The sequence below is a fragment of the Macaca mulatta genome, chromosome 15, assembly GCF_049350105.2.
Source record: "Macaca mulatta isolate MMU2019108-1 chromosome 15, T2T-MMU8v2.0, whole genome shotgun sequence".
Taxonomy (NCBI): Eukaryota; Metazoa; Chordata; class Mammalia; order Primates; family Cercopithecidae; genus Macaca; species Macaca mulatta.
The window spans coordinates 77,220,627-77,248,264 of NC_133420.1; the positions used below are offsets into that span (position 1 = coordinate 77,220,627).

The 27,638-nt window shown below is 41.8% G+C and overlaps 1 protein-coding gene across 5 annotated transcripts; it reads left to right on the forward strand.

Annotated features, from left to right (window-relative positions):
• Window positions 1–1,082: 1,082 nt before the first annotated feature.
• On the forward strand, window positions 1,083–26,974 carry CDKN2A (cyclin dependent kinase inhibitor 2A). Of its 5 annotated transcripts, none has more exons than XM_077966006.1 (3): window positions 1,083–1,267; window positions 23,777–24,083; window positions 26,725–26,974. In XM_077966006.1, exons 2-3 carry the CDS (start codon window positions 23,780–23,782, stop codon window positions 26,736–26,738), a joined length of 318 nt encoding a protein of 105 aa, XP_077822132.1. In that variant the 5' UTR covers window positions 1,083–1,267; window positions 23,777–23,779; the 3' UTR covers window positions 26,739–26,974. The 5 variants fall into 5 exon arrangements, with proteins under 5 accessions (XP_077822132.1, XP_077822130.1, XP_077822131.1 ...); XM_077966004.1 differs by having other exon boundaries at window positions 1,101–1,639; XM_077966005.1 differs by having other exon boundaries at window positions 1,101–1,365.
• Window positions 26,975–27,638: the final 664 nt, after the last annotated feature.

Here is a 27,638-nt window from a genome sequence, read left to right on the forward strand (position 1 = left end):
GGCGGGGGATGGGGAAAGAGAAGTCTGCCGCTCCTCTAGGCTACCGCACCGCCTTTAGTGGGTGGCTCCGCCAGTGCAGGCCTCACTTTCCTCCCCTGTAAGGTTGGGGGGCTTGACTTCTGATCTGTAAGGCCCTGTCGGCTCACGCTGTGGTTCCACTTCTTCAACTAGGCCACTAGGCCCAAGCGCATGAACAGGAAGCCACTGAGAAGCTGGCCACATTTCCAGGTTCCGGGAGCTGGGCCTAGTCCCGTATCCTCTGGCACACACCCAGCCACTCAGGCCGCGGGTTTAGGACAGATCCAAGCAGACCGCAGACTCCGGGTCGGGGCACCGGGTCAGCGCGCCGGCCTGAAGGCGGCGTCCTGGGCTCGACTTCCCGCGCGCGGAGAGCCTGCGAGCCCGCGTCGGAGTTCCTGGCCGAGAGCCGAGCCTCGCTTAGACCGCGCTCAGGACCCGGCTCCTCCGCATTCTCGGGCTACCCCTGTGTCCTCGACTCACCCCTCCTTTCTGCCGCTCCTTCCTTTCCTTGCCCTGCTTTTACTGTTCCCAGACAGGACCGCTTTTCCTGTGCCCCGGCTGGAAAGGAAGAAGGGAGACAGACAGTCCAGAAAGGATCGGCGATGTGGAAGAAAAGGGGAGGAGGGGACACGGAGGGGGAGACAGGAGCGAGAGCTTACGCCTAGGAGTCAGGCGGCGGGATCAAGGGGTGTCGGGGTGTCTGGGCGCCTGAAAGAGCGTGGAGGCGGCTGCAGTCAACGGTGGCCAAGACAACCATTCTACGCGAGGACGCGGCGACAGGAGGAGAGCGGCCCGCAGGGGAGGAGAGCGCGGGGGGAAGAGGAAAGAGGAAGAAGCGCTCTGATGCTCTGCGCCTGTCATGAAGGTTAAAACCGAAAATAAAAATGGGCTAGACACAAAGGACTCCGTTCTTGTCCCAGTCCGGCGCCCTCGGCGACGGAGCAGCTGGGAGGGGAAGGGGCGCCCGGACCCAGTTGGGACCCCCGGGTGCGACTCCACCTACCTAGTCCGGCGCCAGGCCGGGCCCGCAGCTCCCGCAGCGCCAGCGCCACGCCGTGTCCAGATGTCGCGTCGGAGGCGTGCAGCGGTTTCGTTTAATTTCGCTTGTTTTCCCAATCTAGAAGAGGAGCGGAGCGGCTTTTAGTTCAAAACTGACATTCAGCCTCCTGATTGGCGGAGAGAGCAATGAGATGACCTCGCTTTCCTTTCTTCCTTTTGCTTTTTTAAACAATCTAGTTCGAAGAATGTAAGACTTTCGACGAGGGGAGCTAGGAATAAAGCAAGGGGAATAGGGGAGCGGGGACGCGAGCAGCACCAGAACCCGCGGGAGCGCGGCTGTTCCTGGTAGGGCCGTGTCAGGTGACGGATGTAGCTAGGGGGCGAGCTGCCTGGAGTTGCGTTCCAGGCGTCCGGCCCCTGGGCCGTCACCGCGGGGCGCCCGCGCTGAGGGTGGGAAGATGGTGGTGGGGGTGGGGGCGCACACAGGGCGGGAAAGTGGCGGTAGGCGGGAGGGAGAGGAACGCGGGCCCCGAGCCGCCCGCGCGCGCGCCTCTCTACCGGCGCCTCCTGCAGCCCTTCCCGCGTGCGCAGGGCTCAGAGCCGTTCCGAGATCTTGGAGGTCCGGGTGGAAGTGGGGGCGGGGGTGGGGGTGGGGGTGGAGGTGGGGGGCGGGCGCGCTCAGGGAAGGCGGGTGCGCGCCTGCAGGGCGGAGATGGGCAGGGGGCGGCGCGTGGGTCCCAGTCTGCAGTTAGGGGGGCAGGAGCGGCGCTGCTCACCTCTGGTGCCAAAGGGCGGCGCAGCGGCTGCCGAGCTCGGCAGTGGAGGCGGCGAGAACATGGTGCGCAGGTTCTTGGTGACCCTCCGGATTCGGCGCGCGTGCGGCCCGCCGCGAGTGAGGGTTTTCGTGGTTCACATCCCGCGGCTCGCGGGGGAGTGGGCAGCGCCAGGGGCGCCCGCCGCTGTGGCCCTCGTGCTGATGCTACTGAGGAGCCAGCGTCTAGGGCAGCAGCCGCATCCTAGAAGACCAGGTAGGAAAGGCCCTCGCAAAGTCCGGGGCGCATTCGACACTTGTTTTGTTTGGTGTGATTTCGTAAACAGATAATTCGTCTCTAGCCTAGGCTAGGAGGAGGAGATAACCGGCGGTGGAGGCTTCTCCATTCGGGTTACAACGACTTAGACATGTGGTTCTCGCAGTACCACTGAACCTGGACCTCCCTTCACACAGCACCCTCAATCGTGTGAAACTGAGGCGAACAGAGCTTCTAAACCCACCTCAGAAGTCAGTGACTCCCGAATATCCTGGGTAGGAATGACTAAGACACACACACACACACACACACACACACACACACACACACACACAGTAGGAAAGGTGTATTTCAAGCACACTTTCTTTCTCCTTGGGGGGAATTATTGCTAACCATCGAAGTTTTCTGGAGGCGGCCTTTTTTCTCCCCAACCTGCCGGCGGGGTCACCTTCTCCCACCTTCCAGGAGAGTGGAGGACCCGAGAGAGAAGGACCACGCAGGCAGTGACTTCCTGAAATGCTAACAAGGATCGTAGGATCAGTTACTGCTGCGAGGAGCCAGCACTTGCTTCTGGGGGGAGTTTTGCAGCCAACAGGAAAATGGGCTTTCTTTGTGAGTTAGAGGTAGAGGTCCGGCGGCCTGAGTGATTGAAACTGCTCGGGACTTTGCTCGTATGTTTAGCAAACGACAGAAATGCAGAACTGTTCCTGAAAAATCCCAACTGATAATATTTTAGTCATCTCAGACTACAGTTAGCACAGTTTAAAAATGAGGCCTACTTCTTGAAAAACAGAATCGGAGGTAGTTTTGTCCTCACATTGACAAATGTTGACACAGCCGGTGTAATTTCCTATAACCAGGAAAACTGAAAGAATATATATACAGTTAAAATGTGCACAATGCTAATTAAAACTTGTATAATAAGTCTAAAAGTAATTTAATGAGGCTTCGCCAGGAATATATAGCTTCAAAAAGCAAAGGCCAGCGGAGGGGTAATTATTTTTTTACTGCAATGTTAATTGTCTCTTTGACATGGAAATATAAATCTGTTAAAACTATCAGTGTTTAATTTAGTGTCTCACTTTCTATTAGCAAAAATTTATAATCTATAGGATAAAAGCATATTTTACTTTTCATATTATGAAAGTTAATTTTTTTTTAATTTAGTCAAAGGAGCTTATAAAGGATTTCAGGGCCTGTTGCTGGATTTGATTTTAATTCATTTTGAAACATTGAAAGACCCTGGTGGTTGTTTTTTTAACAGTGGTTTAGCCGTATCAGCAAAAATTTAGCCACTGTGATCCATAACTGTTTGAATATAGTTCTTAATATTATTGTCTATATAAAAATATTTATTACTCTAGTTAATATTATTCTATATAAAATCATTTTATTTAAATTATTAATTTGCTTCTGAAAATCTATAGTAACAAAGTAGAACATATCAATGTATATAAATGCCATAAATATGTATTTTTTAGTTTAGGCCTATAAAACATAACACTGTGGTGATTTTAAGTTAGAGAAAATATTTTATAGTATGTTAATGTATATGCATGAAATGCAAAACTATTTAAATGATAGGTTCATTGAAATAAATCATTTTTTGTTATTTAGGTATAAATCAATATTCAGGACATATGTGAAAAGCCCAATCTTCAGGAAGTTTCTGAAAATAGAACACACAGCTTGGATAGAATGTTTGCCTTGAAATATATGCGCTTTTCCAATTTCATATGTAAAAGGATATACATAATATAAAATCTAGCGGTGTTAATTATAATGATACGTAATTATATATTTCACATTAATATATTTTATGCCTATGGTTACATTGATTTGGGAATATATATGGATACTAATTGTGTTAGGATTTATACAATTCCTTGAGAGGCACACATGCTGAAAATTACCCGTATGAATTATTTAATATCATTGCAAATAAGATGTTATTTTAAAATTTTTTTAAGTTTCTGCAAATATGTTTATTACTTTTTATTTTTATATGATTGGAAATATGTATACTAAAATTCCACATTACCAATTTCTTAACCACAGAAACCTGATAAATTGCCTCAGCTGATTTGTTACTTCTACCTTGGTGCATTTACAAAATAGTCATATTTTTATTATGAAGTTAAATAGTAATTTGTTTATAGCTACTTTAGAAGGCTCACATTATTTTTTTCTTTAAGAGCATAGAGTTCTCTCAAGGTAAGCACTGTACAGTTAGTATAAACCATTATTCCCAATGTGTACATGATTCGCACTTCCAAATGAATCATAGCCCTTCTAGAAATTAAAACTTAATATTCATTTTACTACTTTGCGTACTCTTGAATTTTAGAAAGTCTGTTATCATCTTAAGGTAGCAACAACATAGCCTAGTACCATCTATGATGGCTTACAGGTCTGTTATTCCATGTTAGTTCATCACTATCAACTACCATGGTAGAGTTAAGCTAAACCATTTTCCCAACATATGAACAATTCCTGTTAGTAAAGCGATACAAATGGTATCAAAAATATTTTTTATAGCAGGGTTCAACAGTGGACCAAGTGCTTTTACACTTTTTCAAAAATCCTTGGAGAAACAGAGAAAATCTCACTTGCCTTCTGTACTAAAACATTATAGGCCGAACTAAAACTGAAACTTCATAGTGGAACACTGTAGGCCAGGCGTGTCCAATCTTTTACCTTCCCTGAGCCACATAGGAAGAAGAAGAATTGTCTTGGGATACGTATTAAATACACTAACACTAACGATAGCTGATGAGTTTAAAAAAAAAAACAAAAACATGATATTTTAAGAAAGTGTATGAATTTGTGTTGGGCGACATTCAAAACCATCCTGAGCTGCATGTGGCCCTCGGGCCCACAGGTTGGACAAGCTTGCCCTAGCCTTTCCATCTGCTGCAAAGCCCAGCCTGATACAAAAATCAACCTGATAAAAAGTTTTTGTGGTGCTTTATTTTGGCAGTTTAAGTTATATAAACAATGGGTACAGTTTCATTTTCTAAATATAAAATTATTACATTGAATACGAACTTTTAAGACAAATTATCTAAATTCTGATTCTCATATTACTAATATCTTCTCTATTTTTTGCCCAGTGAGATTAATCCACCTCTTAAACACCTCACCGTCAAGAAAAACAATTTTGTATTTTAAAATGAACCCATCCACTTTCATTCAGCTATTTTATATTCAGGCATCATCCTAAGGAAAGAAAGGTTCTGACAAAGATTAATACAGATGGATAAGTAGTAGCAAGAAATAAAAAACTGCATAAAATTCTAGCAATAAAGTGTTAAATTATGGTACAGTTATATTCTGGATCATCAGATATCTGAAGAATATTTCATAGACGGTTAAATGATTGCATTATAAAGTCAGGTTTTTTTTAAAGCAAGATTCAAAACAGTAAACAGTTTCCTCTCTCTCTCTCTCTCTCTCTCTCTCTCTCTCTCTCTCTCTCTCCTTCCCCCCCTCCCCCATTAGTTATAATGGTTTCCTCAGGATGAGAGGGGTTGGGAAAATGGTTGGTGATACTTATTTTCTTCGTTTCACTTTTGAGTTTTCCAAAGTGCTATGACCATCACCAGTAAAATATACATTTCCAAAGCCTTTGACACGGTAACAATCCTACACAGTGGATGAACTGAGAACTTCTCTAGCCTTAGGTAGGGAGGGAGGGAGGAAAGACAAGGAAACTGAGTTGTTTAAGTGTCATACACGAGAACGTGGCTTTAAGGTCTGGGAAAACCTGCGAGGCCTGTGACTTCAGACTGTAATGTACGCTATGTCCGTTCACCAAGAAGTTCCATTTTTAAACCCATAAATCCGTAGCTATACCTGTTTCCAAGGTTCCTCGTGTTAGGCCTCTGGTAACAGCACTTGGCGCCCTTCTTGGGATCCCTTCTCTCCGCCCCCACTACCCCACCCTACAAGCACACTCTAGTCCCCTCCAATCAATTTCAGGCAGGTCTCGCTGCCTCCGAGCCACGCTGGGGATGCAAGGGCCCTGGACCCCAAAGAGCGACCGACGACAAGAGATGAGATGCACGCTGCTCCTCCATTCCTCAGCCCCCACCATCCTCCTCCTCGATCCTAACTTCCCCACTCTCTCAATTCCTAGAGACGCTGCGGATCCCAGAGGTTTAACTGGCAGCTGGAGCGAGGTCCTCCATCAAGAATTTAGACGCTTGGTCCAATTATCACTCCACCGCGCGCACTTTCCACAGGAGCGATGTGATCCGCTATCATAACTGCAGACCTGGGGTTCCACGTGGAGGACGATTGGGATTTCACTAGCCGGAGTGGGGGTTGGAGCAGACAGAGTCTGAGTGGGCTTAGTGGACGAAAGGCAAGACATGACAGAAGGCAACTCTGGGTCACCTCTCCAGCTTGGAACTGGCTAGGCCTTGTTTTGGAGGGGATGGGTAGATGAGAAGTGAGTCAGGGTTACTCGGAGAAACCACGGGGAAAGTGCGCTTCGAGACTCCACAGCCATTTCGTTCCCTTACATGCCAGATGGAGACCCAAGAGTGTTGAAAGGCCTCGCCTTCCCTCAGTTTCTCCATCTGGTGGTGCAGGATGGTATAGAGAGTGGCCCGTAGTATTTTTCCAGTGATGATGTCTGTCCATTGTTTTCTTCTTGTATTGCAGCTTTCCCCATGTTTGAAAATTTTCTTTTCAAATGAAATCATTGATTAGAATAAAAAAACGACAGTAGCTATTAAAACAAGATCAATTTCCATGACAGTAAACCAACCGATGGAAAAAACCTTAGGAATTAATAAATGAAGGATTTGTTTGGTAGATGATAAAAGGTCCTTTTAAAGGGTCTGACCCTTCCTGGAAAATACCCACCAACTTGGGACCTCAACAGATTCACCATATCCTAATTCATGCTATTTTAATGTGTATTCAGCAAACCCACATGTGTTTACAATTGTCGAAGCTACCAAATGTCAATAGCGTTTTTTTTCTATTTGTTGAACGTGAATCTCATGTACGAAGCCATCTAAACAGAAGAAATTACAGGAATGATTTTAAATACAAAAAACCAGTAGTATTGCTAGAGGAGAATTAATCAAGGACGGCATTATGAAGAAAGTGAGGGAGAATTTTCAAAGGGCAGAAAGATAGGGCTTGGTGGACCAAGGAAGGTTTCCATCTAAAAGGAGTGGCAAATCCTTAGAGTCCCTGAACCCACTGAGTCTTGGACTGTTTAACTAATATTTGTAGTTCCAGATATAGCACAGTGCATTGTACATAGTGATATTTTTTAAAAAATATATAATGCCCCGTAGATTTTTTTTTAACTTTTATTTTAGAAAGAGGGGGCACATGTGTAGGTTAATTACAAAGGTATATTGCACCATGCTGAGGTTTTGAGTACGACTGAATCTGTCACTCAAGTAGTGAGCACAGTACCCAGTAGGTAGTATTTCAGCCCTGGCTCCTTCCCTTTCTCCTCCATCTGGTAGTCCCCAATGTCTGTTGTTCTCATCTTTATGTCCAATTAGCATTTGCTTTTTAAAAAGGGTGGTTGAAGAAATTCTGAGTGCTTGTCAGTGTCTCTCAGTGCATTTATTTAATTAATGAGCCCTGGAATGATGGTTGCATTTTGGCAGAACTATACAATCAAAAAGAAGTAATAAAAGGAAAAAAAAAGTGAAAGCCATCAACTACAAGACTGAAATTCCCAAAGCATCAGAGATCCTTTCAAAAAATAGTACGTTGATTTTTATTTTTTATGACATATTGATTGGCTTTGTTCATGAAAATATAAACATGTTATCACAAAGGACTTTTTAATTCTTCTTCAACTATTTCTTAGTTTTCTCTTTCACCTTCAAAATAAAATATCATAAATTATTTAAATAGTTGTGAAGGCAGTAGGATTTTTTTAAGAGAGAAAGGTTTTATAGAGGTTCAGAATTATATGAACAAAGACATGTAATCTCTTAATCAAATTGAAACTAATAAAATCGTACAATAGAGGTAATGTAAATTGAAAAAGTCTTTGCTTTCTTAATTGAATAATGTGAGTAACTAGAAATTTTAAAAATATGGCAAAGGTTAACAACAGCATTATTACCTGGGCTGCCTTTAAAAATACGTATTTCTGGGGTTCACTTTCAGAAAATTTGATTCAGATTTGCTGTGGGTCCCATAAGTCTGCATTTTAAATAAACACTTAAAGGAGATACTATTACAAGTGGCCCATTGGGACACAATTTGATGAATATGACCAATTTTACTTTTTTAACCTTATTTCTGCTTATTTATCTTTGAACTGAGGTCCAGGATTTTAGGTAAGATTTTAAGTTTAGAGTCAGTTTACTGGATCCCAGGGAGGACAGTCTGAGTAATCAGTGGAGGAGTTATTTCACCAAATGAAGGAGACCCTTTATTATTATGGGATCCTTTGTATGAATTGGAAAAGAATTTCTCTTAGATACTACATTTTTACAATCAGAACATAGTTTAAGAGAAAAAATATAACAAGGTATATTTGTGTTTTAAAGCTTACAGAACCATACAGAAATTTTCCACATAGGCTATACGTTGTCTTTTTAAAACACTATATACACTTACTTCTTTTTGTACAGAATGAATGGATCTCTGTGTGTGTGTGTGTGTGTGTGTGTGTGTGTGTGTGTGTGTGTGTGTTGTAATGGGGGTTTCTTTCATTTTATGATCCAGACCAGGCTCGTAATAAACATGACAACCTAAAATTATGTAAGAAAGAAAAATCAAAGCACAAGTGTTTCACAGGTTTAACTTGTGCTTATCTAAGATCAGGGCAAGATTGCATGAAAATGTAGCCATAGCAGAATAAAGCATTTATGGACAAAATGATGGGTCTTTATGTCTCTGTAAAAGCACAGTGAGAAGGGGGAAAATATAGATGGAAAATGTAAGCTAAAAAGTAACAATTATAGGAAAAACTAAAATATCATGCCTTTCAAATGATCATTTTTCTGCTTTTAAGCTACAGTTTGTCTAATATTACACCAGTGACTTTGCTGATGTATTAGGAAAAAGCTTGTTTTGCTTTCTTTTCTCGAGTGCCACCATTTTCTTGCTCTCATTCTCTTTCAGGCTGCCAGATCATCTGACTCAGCAATTGTATAACTCTCTCACCCAATTTAAAGAAACAGCAGCTATCTAGAGAACAGTGACTCCCCCAGTTGAAAATCTAATTGGTAAATGTCCAACATCGGACACTTTGAATTTTACTCCATGCAATTTACATACTGAATAGTTGAAGTTGAATATATTAAACATTTAATTTTTAAAAGAAGCTTATTAAAACTTTCTTCCTAAATCACATGGTAAAGTTATCATTTTCTTCAAAAATAATTAGGAGGAGCTTAACAATAATAGGACACTTCAATTTCCATTATCTCATTTAATTATCACAATATCTTTATGTTTTAGATGTTTCATTTTTTCATTTCATAGATCTGGAGACTGAGGATCAGATAGGTTGCATGGCCTGCCAAAAGTCATTGACTGGTAATTCGTATATAGTTGAACTTGGTTGCCCATGGAGTGCTGTACATATTTATATGGTTTCAGCTCCATCTTTTTTAGTTAATTATTCTTTTGAAAGTTGCTTAACCCCTTTGGGCCTCTGCTATACTCAAGCATCAGTCATATAAGTCACAGTAAATATTTATTGGTTGAAAAGAGGTTAACATCTTTCAAAAATTTATTTTTTGATCAAAATAAAACCAATGAAAAATTCTCATATGACTGTACGTATAAATTACTTATTCCTACCTTAATTTAAAAGCAATAAATGGGATACCTATTCACCAGCACAGGAACCACTTGAAGCATGCAGTTGAAAGATTACTTTCTTTAGCATTCACATGACCTGTGAGCAGATTGTATTTCGTTTACTTAATAGCTGTCATGGTACCAGAATGAAGCATGAGAAACTCTCAGTGCTTTCATGTTCTCATCTGTAAACCTGAGACCCTATGGTATTCAGGTAATAAGAGGTAGATAAAATAGTATGTGTGAAGATTCACTGTAAATTTTTAAACAGCATATGTTTGTCAGTTATTATAGTGCCTAACTAAACTATGCCCTTAAGAAAGCACATTAGTTTTTTACAGTAAATACCTACTTCATTATAATTTTTCAGTGTAGCTAGAAATTTCTAAACTCCACTTTAAAAATATACATATAATAAAAATGTATGTATTCAGACTCCTGGTATATTCCAAGATGTTAGGTAAAATCAGTGTAAATTTGCATACTTTTAAATTCACATCTGTACAGAAGCTCTATATGGTGACCTTTAGGGTGTGCCTCTAAACTCTTCTAGTATTCATAATCATTAAAGAAATATTAAACAGTAGGATATCAAAGAAAGACACAAAATACACTAAATAGTATGCTTTCTTAAGGCTAAATTGACTTGGGGGTTTTAAATCAGTACAGAGTAAATATACAGTGTATTCTGTTATCACTGCCATTTCGAGAAATTAATTATGGAAGTTATCTTAACTATGACAACACAAAAGATAAAACTCTACCCTCAAGTCAGAGACTCAAAGGAAAACATGAGTGGAAATGTTAAATCTGCCTGTGAAAACTGCTAAAACATGAATAGGAAGCATTTACTTATTTAATCAAAGTTGATTACATTTCATCAAGAAGTTGATTCCCCTGAGGGGAGTTAAATCACATTATCAGGTGAAGAATGTGATTTGAGGAAGAATGGTCTAACACAAGAAAATTTTCTTGCAATCTTTAATAATATCAGAGGGGAGATTGGCTTCAGAACTCTCCTAAGTTCAGGAAAGGACACAGAAAATTGAACATTAACAGTAAGACTATAAAGTCCCAAAAAAGCAGGCTACTTTTAAATGATAGTTTTTTAGAGGGGCAAAAGGGGGACAACCATTCTCCATTTGATGAGGAAAGCTTCCATGTAGGTGGTCCCCCTGAAATTAGAGTATCCTAAACCATTGTTAAACCTATCAGTGAACCATGAATACTAAACCTCCACTCCCGGGAGTGAAAACCGAATACAATATTATTTACCTGTAACTTTCAACATTATCTCAGAGCTCTAACAGCACATACATCCATCAGCAGCATAAGCAGAAATGAGATATTATATATGCTTGTGTTAGCAACTAAAAAGGACAGCATGTTTGAGAGGGGAAAATCTGTCCCATCAAGAAGGAAAAAGAGGGAGGTTAGGAATAGAAGTTTAGAGACAGAAAATTTTGCAATTCCTCAGTTTTAACTGTAGTTTCCCCATTGTACCTTCCACTTAAAATGCACTCCAAGCAGTGGAGGTGGGTAGCAATGAATGCAGAGGAAATACTGAACACGGTGACACTCTCCAGTGTCACTTCTCATGATTTAATGAGGGATTTTTTTTGGAAATTCTTCTGTCATAACATGGGCAGCTTTGTTACAAAGAAGCTGTTTTTTTTAGGAAGTTAGAATTCAGAGGTAGCATCACACCTTTTAGAAGAGAATTTGCTTGTTGAAATCACAGATACCTGCCAGAATGTACAGGAATTAATGAAAAATTACTCAAAAGGACATTTATTTTGATGACCTAAATAAATAACTTGATAATAAATGTCATACATATTCTCAAAAAATTAAAAAGCACCATTTATTGAGAGCCTACCCTGCACCCGGATTTTTATATATCTGACATTCTCTATTCCTCACAGTAACCTTACGGGGTAAATTTTATTTTCCCCAGTTTGTGAAGTGAGGAAATAAAGGCTCAGAAAGTTTACATAACTTATTCAAGCCCACAGAGCTGGTAAATGAGAGGTCAGTTCTATCTGAGTTTAAAGACTAGCCTTGTCCCACTTGCATATGTGTCATTTTCATTATGATTAAGGATATGGTTGGCATTTCCCCCCACCCACATTAAGTCCAATTAAGTAGCTGTGGCCATAGAAAGAATGGAGAATGGAGAGAGGAACTGAGTTCAACAGTTAAAGCAAACATTTATTAGCTGAGTAACCATAGCTACATAGTTCCTCAATATGTACCACTCCTCCATTTTGTTATCTATAAATCAAAATGGTGACTTTAAAAAAAGCAGTTTTGCAATATATTCAAGACCTTTCTACCCTTAAAAAACTGCAATACTAATTTTAGTAGCAATTAGAAACACCTTAAATATCTGACAACAGGGACATCATTAAGTAAATTATAACTATTTTTCCAATGGAATGTGTTACAGCTGTCAAAAGTAGCATTTATGAAGTGTTTTTGGAGAAGTTTGGAAAATGCTCTAATAAGTTAGAAAAAGCTCATTTCAAAATTGCATAATATTCACAATGTAAAGATTAAGCAAAGAAAAAGAGGAAGTATTTCAAAATGTTAATAATTATTGCTTTGTGTAGGGTAGTTTTTCATCTTCTATGTGCAGCTAATTCCTTAATTATTTTTACATGTGTGAGCTTTAATCAGGAAAGCAAATCATTCAAAAATGAGGGGACTGAATTAAGTGACTTTCAGGAGACTTTGCGTGTCTTTAAGTTCCAAATTTCTATCACTATGTATTACTACTGAAGAATAATCATAGAAGCACAGTAGTTTCTGAAAATGGAGAGTCAGTAATCTTGGCCCAGGTTTTGCAACTTGCTCTAAAGCACAATCCTCAAAGAAAAGGAAGCATTGATGAGTTGTCCACCACATACTGGATAAATTATCATTAGGAAAACATATTGTAGTAGGGAGAGTGAGGACCTCTCAAACAGAACTGAGAACCTTAAGTTTGAACTTTATCTTATTTTCCTTATTACTTAAGCACTCTGAGCCTTTTGTTGTCTGCATTATGAAGAAAGAATAATACTCCCTATCCCATGGGACAGCTGTGGAATTGTAAATTACACGTATAAAACTGCTTAATGCTTGTCACATAGTTGGGGTTCAAAAAATGATAGCCGTTATTTTCTGGGCAACTTTTAATGAATTTTTTATTATCTCTATTTCTTCCTGCCTATCTCCTCTAATTATGTTTATTACTTATTTTGTTCCTCAGGATGAGGCCAATTCTCAATATCTGTGCTGTACATAATATACATATATACCAAATATGTGCATATAATATGTACATACATACATACTGTGCTAATGTTTTAGTGTTCTCAGCTGATCAAATAGCTACAAATAGGTATAAGTAATTCACCACAAGTAATTTATCAACATAAAAAACATTTACCAAAATGTTAGGGAATAATTGTTTTCATGAGCTGCAAAGATTCCTCATTTCACAAGCATACACCCTAGAGACATTTTAATAGTAAATTTCTTACATAGATTTAAAATCACATTTGTTTTGCACATAATTTAGAAAAGACACCTGCTATATAATAAGTAATATACTTTTAAGTTTCCTTCAGAATATTCTTGGGAAGATGATAATAGGTACTGCTAATTCTACATCCAGTTAACATTTTGGAAACTAAGATTGGAAATTATGACTTAACTATAATTAGGCATTAAATCTGCAAAACATCAAAGAATTTTGCATTTTGTACTCCTTGCTAAGATCCAGTTTGAGCAGGAAGAGAAATTTTACAATAATTCTGAATGAGCGAAGATAGCATAGAGTTTCTAAAAGAGTACCTTCCTTATAGCAAATACTAAATAATTGTGTTATACTGAATTTAATTAAATAGAGGATAGTAAAGGGGAGAAAGAAACATCCTCTGTCTTGAAACTTCTACAGATCTGCTCCCAGGGGACACATTGTTTTTTCTTAGCAAATCTGTTTGGAGGTCTGCTCTACTTTCTCAGAGGTCTCCCTTTCATGCTGAAGCGATCTTTTTTCCTTGTAGAAAATAAATAATTAAATACCTTGCAATTATTTACCTAAGAAAGTACTTCTTTCCCATTTAAAATACTCTCACCACCCACATTGGACCTTAATTATCAGAATTTTTAATTTTTATCTGGGGCAGCTTCAGGAGCACTTTGGCACTTCAGGGCCAAACCACAATCTGTTTTCACACATTTGTGATTTGCCCATTTTGTAGATCAAGACATTGAAGCTAGAAAAAAAAAACGTCATTTATTCAGGGTAATAAAGTAGGTGGTAGAGCTAGGCCAGGGACTCTAATTTCCTTACATTATTGCTTTCCTAAATTAAAGGGATGCATGGAATTATTCCTCCATCGCCTTTGCCTTCAAATAATTATCTATTGCACCCAATATCCTATTCTAGAACTCATCAAGAAGGCTTAACACAGCTGCACCTAGGAACTCCTTTACAGGGCATATGTCTTGCTCTCATAAGCTACTTCCTAAGGAATTCTCTTTAATTATGGGATTGTCTCCAGACTCTGAAACCTTTTTTTCCTGGTAACACAAGTGTGAAGTGTCATTTATCAGAATGCATCACTCCAGTCTTCCCTCCTCAAATGATTACTGTGGGCTCTACTCAAGAGCTCATCCCAGTTGATACCACCTTCCTCCTCCAGAGAAACAAATATATTGATGGTTGTTACCAATACATGCTCTTGACTAAGAACCCTTCTTTCTTAATTAATATTGACAACTTTAAGCCCAGTGCCTGACATATAGTAGGTACTCAGTTACTCTTTTTCAAATACAGTTATGAATGATAATTCTAATAAAAGTAACTCTTTTTTGTCTGCTAGTTTTATTATGTTTATTTAATTCATTAGAAAGGCCATGCATATAGTACAAAATTCAAACAGTACAAATCATGGAATGTGAAAAGTAAGTCACATGCCCATCCCAGTTCTTTATTTCCTTGCCTCACGGGTAACAGCTTTTCCTGTATCTCCCCAGAGATATTCTATGTATATTTTGTTTTTAACATCAAGCTATATTTAAAACAATTATCTTTAATAATAATGTTGAAAGTGATAAAGAAATATGTGTGTATTATCTCACTTCAAGTATAAAGAATAGAACAAGAGAGAGCCCATTTTGAAAATTATGGACAATGAATCTAGATATAATCTCAAAAGATTTCACAGTCAAAAAAATAGATACATGAGATACATGAGAACTCTCTCATTAGATAAATGAGAACTGTCACTTGGTCTCAGTGTAGAGCTATTGCCTCAAATCCTTTTATTTTCTTAATGAAATCATCTGCTTATCACATGAAATACGTGCATATTGTACCTTGCCAATCCCACAATGCCACGTCAGAACCAGAACCTAACTCTAGGACACTACTTTCTCAAGTATCTTTCTGTCTCTTTCTGGTAATACGTTGAATTAATATTCACATCTAGTATGACTAGTCTTTGATTTGTAGGGTTGCTGAAGTAGTAACACCACTGCAGGGCTTTCTTTAAAGAAAGTAATCAGGTGTCCCTACTGTGTCATGAACCCTCAGTTGGGTTCTCCACTCTGATTTTAAAAAACAAAACAAAACGCTTCTCTATCTGAGTCTTACTCCTCTCTACTCATAAGAGGTATTCCAAACCTTTACCATTCTCAAACTTCCTAACCCACCATCTTATTTTCACTCTGCAAACAAGCTAACCTCCTTATTCATGGAATGAAGTGCCTCAACTTCGTCCCCATTCTGACCTTTTCTCCCTCCCAAATCCATGTATCTCTTGTGACAAAATCTATAACCACCACTGTACATTGAGTTCTATTTCTTCATTACTTTTGAGGGACCTCGGGTCCTCAAAAATATCCTATCTTACCTGTGTACTTCACTTTTATTCTCTTCTGACTTTCCCTTCTCTTCACTTGGCACTTGCCCTTCTAGGTATGTGTGTGTTCAGGTCTCTTCCACCTTCCATCTGCCTCACTTCATGGCATAGGGCCTTGAACTATCACAACCAAGTTATGAAAGAGTAGTCAACACAGTGTCCTCACTTCCTTGCCACCCCTTCTCCTAGTTTTTCTTTTGACTGTCTGAGGAGTCCTTCACAGGCTGTTTTTCAGGAATAAGTCTAAATGAATTACTTTCAGTTTTCCTAAATGTCTATGCCTTTGCACATCCTCTACCTCTGCCTAGAATATCTTTCTCCTGCTTTTCCATCTTTAAACTCACATCATTCTTCAAGACTGGGATCAGCTCTCAGCATCCAGGAAGCCTTTGCCTACTAGAGACAAATGAGAATGAGTTTTGTCCCCTTTTCATTTTCTTGTATCATTCTACACTTTATTTTGCTCTTCTAAGAGCATTACATGCCTCATTTAATCCCTAAACAACTGTTTGAGGCAAGTACAGTTATTATCCTAATCACGCAAATGAGAAAACAGAGGCCCAGACATGTTGAGTAACTTTGTTAAAAGTTAACCAATAAGTGGAACAGCTGAGGTTTGAACCCTGGCAGTCTGACTCTAGGATATTATGTTTGACCTACTTCCCCCTACCCCCACCCCATGTCGGCCCTTAGCGTCTGAGCTTGCTGAATGAATGAACAGGTGGTAGTCTTTTTTTGTTATAAGACTGATCAGAATTAAGTCAGGTTTAAATTTCACAGTATAGATTTTCAAAACTGCCAAGGCATTGCAAATCTAAAAAAGAATGGCATTCTCAGGAAAGAGGAAAAGTAAGTGTGAGAATAATAATAACAATAACCAACAAACTTTAGTAAATTCTAGTAAATGTAGTAAATTTTTACATTAAAAGCTTTTGGACATACATTATCATATTTTATGACCACATGAAATATATTATAATCTCATTTTGCACATAGGAAATCTGAGGCTGGCATGAGGAGCACCGAGATCCAGGACTGTATATTTTCATTCTTCTAGGGGTTTGCAACTCAGGTCGATACGTATGAGTAAACTGGGAGCGTGGTGGGTTCTTTAATAGAAAAACTAGGAAAGTTTTCCCACTATTATTAACTATTTACATAAGATTTATAATAGATAATGGACTTCAATTTCTAGAGCAAAAGGGCCCCACCCAAGGAGGCCATAATCCTTCCAGTGCTCTACTGCAAGGTAAGAGAGTGTATACATATCTAAAACTTGTTCTTGGTATTTCCAAAGCAGTCAACTTTTACACCTGTATATGATGCATCCAAATGTTGTTTTTTGTATGGTTGCATCTCCCATCTTCTTCACCAATAGCTATACATGTATTTCAGAAGAGCTGAAAGAGTTCTTGATGTAGAAATCCATGGTAGAGTTTCAGAGAAATCCCTGAATTCCCTGAAAGTTTTATCTAGAAATACATGTGGAAGTGAACACATCTTTTAAAAAAAATCATTACATACTTTATTTTTTGAGAAGAAGGCATTTCAGCAGCCTCTTGAAGGAGCCTACTCTTCCCACTCTCCCACCCCCATTAAGAACCATTGTAGGACGGGCATAATGGCTCAGGCCTGTAATCCCAGCACTTTGGGAGGCCGAGGTGAGTGGATCACCTGAGGTCAGGAGTTCGAGACCAGCCTGGCCAACATAGTGAAATCCCGTCTCTACTAATAATACAAAAATTAGCTGGGTGTGGTGGCATGCGCCTCTAATCCCAGCTAGTCTACTCGGGAAGCTGAGGCAGGAGAATCGCTTGAACGCGGGAGGTGGAGGTTGCAGTGAGCTGAGATCGTGCCATTGCACTCCAGCCTGGGCAACAGAGCGAAACTCCATCTCAAAAAACAAACAAAAAACCCATTGTATTAGTGATGGAAATGTGTTCCCTCCCTCCCAACCTGGCAACCACTCTTTCTTCCTCCTCCATCATAAAATACCTTAAGCTAAACTAAACAAATTTTATTTATCGATAGTTTGAATTTTCCATATCATTGCTACACAGCTAAATGAGAGGTACTCCGAGGAAAATATAAATGGCACAGTAATGCATTGTAGATTTTAATAACATACTTGACATCCCAAATTGTTTCCATTGGCTTCATTTTAAAAACTACGTGTTTTAACATCAAGCAGACACTAAAAGTACAAGATATACTGGGTCTACAAGGTTTAAGTCAACCAGGGATTGAAATATAACTTTTAAACAGAGCTGGATTATCCAGTAGGTAGGTTAAGCATGTGCTTAAGGCATCAGCAAAGTCTGAGCAATCCATTTTTTAAAAACGTAATATATGTTTTTGAAAAGCTTAAAAAGTAATAGTCACAGGAAAAATTAGAACTTTTACCTCCTTGCACTTGTTATACTCTTTAGTGCTGTTTAACTTTTCTTTATAAGTGAGGGTGGTGGAGGGGCCCATAATCTTTTCAGGGAATAAGGTCTTCTTGATCTTTCTTTCTTTTTTTTCTTTTTTTTTTTTTTTTTTTTGAGACCGAGTTTCGCTCTTGTCTCCCAGGCTGGAGTGCAATGGCGCGATCTTGGCTCACTGCAACCTGCGCCTCCTCCTAGGTTCAAGCGATTCTCCTACATCAGCCTCCCAGTAGCTGGGATCACAGGCATGCACCACCAAGCCCAGCTAATTTTGTATTTTTTAGTAGAGACAGGGTTTCGCCATATTGGTCAGGATTGTCTCGAACTCCTGACCTCAGGTGATCCTCCTGTCTCAGTCTCCCAGAATGCTGGGATTATAGGCGTGAGCCACCGCGTCCAGCCTTTCCTTTTATATAATAGTGATAATTCTATCCAAAGCTTTTTTTTTTTTTTTTTTTTTTTTTTTTTGAATCGGAGTCTCATTCTGTCACCCAGGCTGGAAGGCGGTGGCGCGATCTCGGCTCACGGCAACCTCTACCTCCTGGGTTCCAGCGATTCTCCTGCCTCAGCCTCCTGAGTAGCTGGAATTACACACGTGCGCCACCACGCCCGGCTAAGTTTTGTATTTTTAGTACAGACGGCCAAAGCTGGCCTCGAACTCCTGACCTCAGGTATCTGCCCGCCTCAACTTCCCAAAGTGCTGGGATTACAGGCGTGAACCACCGCGTCCGGCTCCAAAGCATTTTCTTTCTATGCCTCAAAACAAGATTGCAAGCCAATCCTCAAAACGGATAATTCAAGAGCTAACAGGTATTAGTTTAGGATGTGTGGCAGTGTTCTTAAGTCTTATATGTATTAATATACAACAATTCATTTAAACTCACAACACCCCTGTAAAGCAGGGGGTACTCATATTCCCTTCTCCCTTTATAACTAAGAAAAATGCAAAGTATTTTCAGTAGGAAAGAGAAATGTGAGGAGTGTGTAGGAGACAGGACAATGTGTAAAGCGGGTCTTTGGATCACTGTGCAACTCTGCCTCTAGAACACTGAGCACTTTTTCTGGTCTAGGAATTATGACTTTGAGAATGTAGTCCGTCCTTCCAATGACTCCATCTCCATTTTCCTATCTGCCTACAGGCAGAAATCTCCCCCGTATTAAATAAACCTCATCTTTTCAGAGTCTGCTGTTATACCAGGCAATGTACACGTCTGAGAAACCCTTGCCCCAGACAGCCATTTTACACGTAGGAGGGGAAGGGGTGGAGAAGGAGAGGGTAGGCCAACTCTCCAAAAGGAATCCTTTGAACTAGGATTTCTGAGTTAGTGAACCCCGCGCTCTCGAAAATCAAGGGTTGAGGGGGTAGGGGGACACTTTCTAGTCGTACAGGTGATTTCGATTCTCGGTGGGGCTCTCACAACTAGGAAGGAACAGTTTTGCTTTTTCTTATGATTAAAAGAAGAAGCTATACTTTCCCTATGACACCAAACACCCCGATTCAATTTGGCAGTTAGGAAGGTTGTACCGCGCAGGAAGGAAACGGGGCGGGGGGCGGGGGGATTTCTTTTTTTCTTTTTAACTGAGTGAACGCACTCGAACGCGCCTTTGCTGGCAGGCGGGGGAGCGCGGCTGGGAGCAGGGAGGCCGGAGGGCGGTGTTGGGGGCAGGTGAGGAGGAGGAGCCCAGTCCTCCTTCCTTGCCAACGCTGGCTCTGGCGGGGGCTGCTTCCGGCTGGTGCCCCCGGGGGAGGCCCACCCTGGGGCGACTTCAGGGGTGCCACATTCTCTACGTGCTCGGAGTTAATAGCACCTCCTCCAAGCACTCGCGAACGGCGCCCCCCTGCCTGGAAAGATACCGCGATCCCTCCAGAGGAGTTGAGGGACAGAGGCCGAGGGGGCTCTTCCGCCAGCACCGGAGGAACAAAGAGGAGGGGCTGGCTGGTCACCAGAGGGTGGGGCGGCCGCGTGCACTTGGCCGCTGCGGAGAGTGGGAGAGCAGGGAGCGAGCAGCCGGGAGCAGCATGGAGCCTTCGGCGGACTGGCTGGCCACGGCTGCGGCCCGGGGTCGGGTAGAGGAGGTGCGGGCGCTGCTCGAGGCGGGGGCGCTGCCCAACGCACCGAATAGTTACGGTCGGAGGCCGATCCAGGTGGGTGGAGGGTCTGCAGCGGGAGCAGGGGATGGCGGGCGACTCTGGAGGACGAAGTTTGCAGGGGAGTCGGAATCAGGTAGCGCTTTGAGTCTGGAAAAAAGGGCTTCCTGGGGAGTTTTCAGAAGGGGTTTGTAATCACAGACCTCCTGCTGGCGAAGCCCTGGGTGCTTGCGAAGCCAAGGAAGGAATGAGGAGGCACGCGCGTGCCGATCTCTCGAATGCTGTGAAGATCTGAAGGGGGGAACATATTTGTATTAGATGGAAGTATGCTCTATCAGATACAAAACTTACGAAGGTTTGAGATAAAACGGGAGTCTTAAAGAAATGTAAGATGTGCTGGGACTACTTAGCCCCCAATTCACAGATGCCTGGATGGAGTTTATCTTTCTTACTAGTAGGGATTATCAGTGGAAATCTGTGGTGTATGTTGGAATAAATATCGAATATAAATTTCTGATCGAAATTATTCAGAAGCTGCCGGGCGCAGTGCCTCACGCCTTATAATCCCATCACTTTGGGAGCTCAAGGAGCGGGGGGATCACCTAAGAGTTCGAGACCAGCCTGGCCAACAGGTGAAACCCCGCCTCTACTAAAAATACAAAACTTAGCCGGGGGGTGGTGGCAGGCGCCTGTAATCCCAGCTACTCGGGAGGTTGAGGCAGGAGAATCGCTTGAACCCGGGAGGCTGAGGTTGCAGTGAACAGCGAGAGGGAGCCACTTCACTCCAGCCTGGGTGACAGAGTGAGACTGTCGAAAGAAAGAAAGAGAAAGAGAGAGATAAAAAAAAAAAAAAAGCATTCAGAAGCAACTACATATTGTGTTTATTTTTAACTGAGTAGGGCAAATAAATACATGTTTGCTGTAGGAACTTAGGAAATAATGAGCTACATTCATGTGATCGTGCCAGAAGTAATATGTAGTCACCATTTTGGGAATATCTGCTAATATTTTTACTGTTTTGCTATCTTTAGCTTACTTGATAATAGTTTATTTTGTGATAGAGTTTTCAATTCCTCATTTTTGAACAGTGGTGTTTCTCCTCTCCCTACTCCGGTTTTGTGAGGGAGTTAGGGGATGATTTAAAAGTAATTAATGCATGGGTAACTTAGCATCTCTAAAATTTTGCCAACAGCTTGGACCCGGGAATTTGGCTTTGTAGTCCTAAAATATCTTAGAAGAGACCTTATTTGTTTAAAAACAAAAAGGAAAAAGAAAAGTGGATAGTTTTGACAATTTTTAATGGGGAAGGGAGAAGAACATGTAGAAAAGGGGAAGTGTTGTTGGCTTAGAATCCTAACTACACTGGTGTTTAATATAGGAACACTTATTTGTATAATATTTTTAAATGCTAAATTCATATCAATTTATTATCAAATGGGTTTAAGCATCCTACACATTTTAATTCAATGAATTCATTTTCTTTTTGCTTTGGATTTATATCATGATTTAAATATTTACATATGGGTTACTTTTTAGGTTTTTCATTCTATGAAATATAATAAAAACCTTTAAGGCTAGTTTTATGACCAAGACGAAGAGAACTTCAGTGAACACACGGAACAATAAATATGCTGCAACATTTTGTCTTTCTTTTTGTAGCTGCAATTTGGTTTGCTTATACTTTCTCTTTGTCTCTTTGAAAACTAAGTCAGTTTCACTTTCTCAGGACAGCATTTAATAACCATAATATAATTTAGTATAATTCCTTGATTTAGGCAAATTATGCAATTTGTGTTTAGTATGAAATGTACCTAAAAATAAGTAATTCCTCTTTAACACAACCATCCTCAAGCTAATATAACAAATAACAGTTATCCTAAAATAAATTGTTTATTTCCACCATGCAACACTCAAATTTTAAGGTTGCTATGACTGGAGACAGTATTTTAAAATTCCTCTCTGGAAATGGCTTTGTTTCCAAGATGATTTAGGAACCAAAAAGGTGACCATCTCTTGTTTAATGAACTCTCAAATCATAAACCTGGGAAGCCTTTTCGTTTCCTATTGCTGCTGTTACAAATTACCACAAATGTGTTAGCTAAAACAAACAAAATTATTATTTTACAGTACAGTTCTAGAGATCAGAAGTCAAAAATGGGTCCACTTTGGGAAACTCTAAGGGACAATCTGTTTCCTTGTCTTTTCCAGCTTCTAGTGACCATCAAATTCCTTGGCTCATATTCCCTGTATTTTCTCTGTGGCCTGTGCTTCCATTCTTTTATCTTCTCTCTGACTGTGACCCTCTAATAAAAACACTTGGGGTTCTATTGGGCCCACCCTGAAAATTCTGGATAATCTCCCTCAAGACCATTACTTAAATCACATCTGCAAAGCCTCTTTTGCTACATAAGTTAATAAATTAACAGTTTTTGAGGATCAGGACATAGACATTTGTGGGGGGGGGGACCTTATTCAACCTACCACAGGAAGGAATTTTAGGGCTAGTCTAGCATTCTTATTTTATACTTGAAGAAATTGAATTTTTGGAATTGGAGAGCATTATGCTAAATGAAATAAGCCAAACACAGAAAGACAAATATCACATGTTCTCACTTATCTGTGAAATATAAAACAAATACATTCTTAGCAGTAAAGAGTAGAATGGTGGTTGCTGGAGCTGGGGAGGGGGGCAGTGGGAGGAATGGGGAGTGGTAATCAAGATACAAAGCCTCAGTTAAGATGGAAGAAATAAGTTTGATTTTTTTTGAGATGTGTTTCACAGCATGATAAATATAGCTAAATAGTAAATCCCAAATGCTCTCATTTGACAAAAATATCAAATATTTGAGATGATGGATGGGTTAATTAGCTTGACTTAATTCCACATTGTGTTCAAAGATCATAACTTCATATTGTACCACATAAATATATACAACTGTACTATGCCAATATGTAATTTTAAAACTAATTTAATGAAAAAGAAATTTAAGTTCAACGTTCCCAGAAACTAAGGGTAACTTAAAAGTTTTGTGAGAATTTGTTTAAAAAAACAAACAAACAAGTTTTCTCTTTTTAACAATTACCACATTCTGCGCTTGGATATACAGCAGAGAACCAAAAAAAAAAAAAAAAAAAAAAAAAAAAAAATCTCCAGGCCTAACATAATTTCAGGAAGAAATTTCAGTAGTTTTATCTCAAGGGAAATACAGGAAGTTAGACTGGAGTAAAAGTCAGTTTGTCCCTGCCCCTTTGCTATTTTGCCCATGCCTCACAGTGCTCTCTGCCTGTGGCGACAGCTCCGCAGAAGTTCAGAGGTTATAATGGAATTCAATGTGATATAGAACTCGAGAAGGAAATTGGAAACTGGAAGCAAATGTAGGGGTAATTAGACACCTGTGGCTTGTGTGGGTGTCTGCTTGGCGGTGAGGGGGCTTCACACAAGCTTCCTTTCCATCATGCCGGCCCCTACCCTGGCTCTGACCACTCTGCTCTCTCTGGCAGGTCATGATGATGGGCAGCGCCCGCGTGGCGGAGCTGCTGCTGCTCCACGGCGCAGAGCCCAACTGCGCCGACCCCGCCACTCTCACCCGACCCGTGCACGACGCTGCCCGGGAGGGCTTCCTGGACACGCTGGCGGTGCTGCACCGGGCTGGGGCGCGGCTGGACGTACACGATGCCTGGGGCCGTCTGCCCGTGGACCTGGCTGAGGAGCGGGGCCATCGCGATGTCGCACGGTACCTGCGCGCGGCTGCGGGGGGCACCAGAGGCAGTAGCCATGCCCGCATAGATGCCGCGGAAGGTCCCTCAGGTGAGGACTGATGATCTAAGGATTTGTACCCGGAGAGCTTCCAAAGCTCAGACCATTCATTTTCCAGCACAGAAAGTTCAGCCCGGGAGACCAGTCTCGGGTCTTGCCTCAGCTCACGTGCCAATCCATGGGAGGGCCTGAGTCTCCCGATCGCTCTTCCCCGCCAGGGCAGCAAATGGGAAATAATCCCGACATGAACTTGCGCACGTGAAAGCCCATTCTGTACATTATACTTCCCAAAGCATACCTACCCTCTCCTAGTTCAAGGCCTAGACTGCGGAGCAGTGAAGACTCAAGAGGCTAGAGGTCTAGTGCCCCCTCTTCCTCCAAACTAGGGCCAGTTGCATCCACTTACCAGGTATGTTTCCTCATTTGCATACCAAGCTGGCTGGACCAACCCCAGGATTTCCAAACCCAATTATGCGTGACATCATCTGGAGATCTCTCAATCTCGGCTCTTCTGCACAACTCAACTAATCTGACCCTCCGCTTTATGCGGTAGAGTTTTCCAGAGCTGCCCCAGGGGATTCTGAGGGCAATAGGACCAAGACTTCGCTGACCCTGGCAGTCTGTGCACCGGAATTTGCAGCACTCTGTGGCAGACAGAGGCCCTCTCCTTTCCCTCTTAAACTTGTGCAAGAGATCACTGAGAGATGAAGATAGAATTGTGGTCCTCCTTGCCCTTGCCTTTCCTTTTTGCGATCTCAAAACATCCTCCCTCCGCCCCCATTCCATGACCCCAGTTCCTTACCCCCACAGCTGTCTGCTGAAAGTGCCAACATTACTCAATTGTTTCTAGAGGAGGAACACCTTTAAAAATATATATATATATGAAGCAATACACGGGAATTAACACGAATATTTAAGGTAAAACATGACCTTGAAGATTCTGAAATCCACCTTATTTTGGCCCAGAACGGGGCACTGGGCTCCCTGGGCCATAGGGGAGCTGGAGAGGACGGGGTGGAGAGTTAGCTCTAAGCCCTCTACTTGGAGATGCTGTAAATACAGAACGCAAAATCACCTTCGAAGTTAAAGACGCGAAGTTCTTCTTTACTCGGCCTCTGCTCCCCACCAATTCCCTCCAGTTACAGCTAGCATCCGGGTCCCGGTGAAGAAGGAGACTTCGCCTCCAATTACAACTAGCATCCGGTCCGGATTTAGAAGGAGTTGCCAATTACAGCTCGGTTCCAGGGTTGAGCGAAAAGCTGGAGGAGCCAAGTGGGAGAGGGAGTAAAACTATCGAATTGGGCCACAAGCAAATGAATAAATTGAACGACTCAACCAAACCGAAGATATTTAATCCAAGCACACAAGTCTTTCATTTCTTCCTTCCTCCCTTCCTTCTCTTACTCCCCAACACCCCCTCTTCAAGCACAATTAATTACATGGTTAGATTCTACTGCGTGATCAGCCCTATTCTAGGTGGTGGGCACGCCAAGGTGAATGAGACCAAACAAGAGTCTTGCCCTCATGGGGTTTACATTTGGAGACAGGGTCGATCTATTGCCCAGCCTGGAGTGCATGGCGCGATCACAGCTCACTGCAGCCTCAACCTCCCTGGCTAAAGGGGTTCTCCCACCTCAGTCTCCCGACTAGCTGGGACCACAGGTGCGCGCCACGATGCCTGTTTTTGTTTGTTTGTTTTTGTTTTTGTTGTTGTTGTTAATAGAGACGAGGGTTCACCCTGTTGTCTGGGCTCAAGCGATCCTCCCCCCTCCTCCTGAAGTACTGGGATTACAGTCCCAAGCTATCGTGGCCGACCTGGGAAATAGACGTTAAGCAAGATAACAACCTATTTTCAGAGAGCCAGTTTATAAAACCAATGCAATGGGTAAATATGAAGTGTGAATAGGAGGAGAAAATAAAGAGTGGTTGGAGAATCTAATGAAAGCTAGGGAGGAAGAAACTCTCAAGTGCAAATGCTGCCTCAGGAATAAACATAAAAAGAAACTCTCAAGTGCAAATGCTGCCCCAGGAATAAAATAAACTTGAGACTCTCAAGTGTAAATGCTGCCTCGGGAGAACCAAACGGCAAGCTGGAGCCCGTACACAACGAGATTAGAGAGAAAGGCAGAAGCCAGATCATATGAATAAATGAGCATCCATTTTGTTTCAGAAATGATAGGAAACCATTTGTGGGTTTGTAGAAGCAGGCATGCGCAGGGAAGCTACGGGATTCAGCCGAGGAACGCCAGAGCCTGAGGCGCCCTTTGGTTATCGCTAGCTGGCTGGCTCATTCCGCACCAGGTGCAAAAGATGCCTGGGAAGGCGGGAAGGGAAAGGCCACATCTTCTCGCCTTTGCATGGTGAGCAACCACTGACAGTCATTACATAACACTCGTTTTCTTCTTGCAACCCCGCGGGCCGGGCGGTCGCGCTTTCTCTGCCCTCGACCGGGCGGACCTGGAGCGCTTGAGCGGTCGGCGCGCCTGGAGCAGCCAGCCGGGCAGTGGACTCGCTGCTGGACCAGGAAGGTGTGGGAGAGCGGTGGTGGCGGGTACATGCACGTGAAGCCATTGCGAGAACCTTGTCCATAAGTACTTCAATGCCGGTAGGGACGGCAAGAGAGGAGGGCGGGATGCGCCACACATCTTTGACCTCTGGTTTCTAACGCCTGTTTTCTTTCTGCCCTCCGCAGGCATCCCCGATTGAAAGATCCACCGAGGCTCTGAGACACCTCCGGAAACTTAGATCATCAATCACCGAAGGTCCTACAGGGCTACAACTGCCCCCACCACAACCCACCCCGCTTTCGTAGTTTTAATTTAGAAAATAGAGCTTTTAAAAATGACCTGCCTTTTGAAGTAGATATACGCCTTCCCCCACTACCGTAAATTTCCATTTATGTCATCTTTTATATATTGTTATAAAAATGTAAAAAAGAAAAACACCGCTTCTGCCTTTTCACTGTGTTGGAGTTTTCGGGAGTGAGTACTCACGTCCTAAGTGCACATTTATGTGAGCACTTCTTGCGAGCCTCGCAGCCTGAGGAAGCTGTCGACATCATTACAGGCTTTTGTGAACTAGGCAAGCTCAGAGGGGTTACTGGCTTCTCTTGAGTCACATTGCTAGCAAATGGCAGAACCAAAGCTCAAATAAAAATAAAATAATTTTCATTCATTCACTTATATATTATCAACATTTATTGAGCACCTATTACAACAATTTAATTGCATGGAATATAGCATCGTTTCTGACACTGTTGTTTCATGTATCTCTTAGAAAAACGCTGCTGTTAGACATCCAACACTATCTTGAGATGATAAAATATCAAAAAGCGTGTCTCAAGATGGATGAAATGCTGTTAAAATGGTGAATAGAAACTCTAGGGCGACCTCATATCGGTAGACTAGCACATCTGGAGATCCGTATTTATCCGACTTCCGGTTCCAAATCACGCGAGGTCTGGGATATTTTGCTCACTAGGCCTCAGCCAGGTAACTGAATCCGGCTAAACCTGGCCCACAGTCTCGGAATCCGACTTGGCTCCCCGGTTCCAGAGGGATGTGAGGTTGCGAATGACTGCCGCCAAACCGGAAGGAACTCTGCGGT

Excerpts from the sequence above, each read along its gene's own strand:
- CDKN2A (XM_028835126.2), top strand. The coding sequence starts at position 20,207 with ATGGAGCCTTCGGCGGACTGGCTGGCCACGGCTGCGGCCCGGGGTCGG. Across the intron at positions 20,333-23,776 it reads ACGGTCGGAGGCCGATCCAG|GTCATGATGATGGGCAGCGC; the intron begins GTGGGTGGAGGG and ends TCTCTCTGGCAG.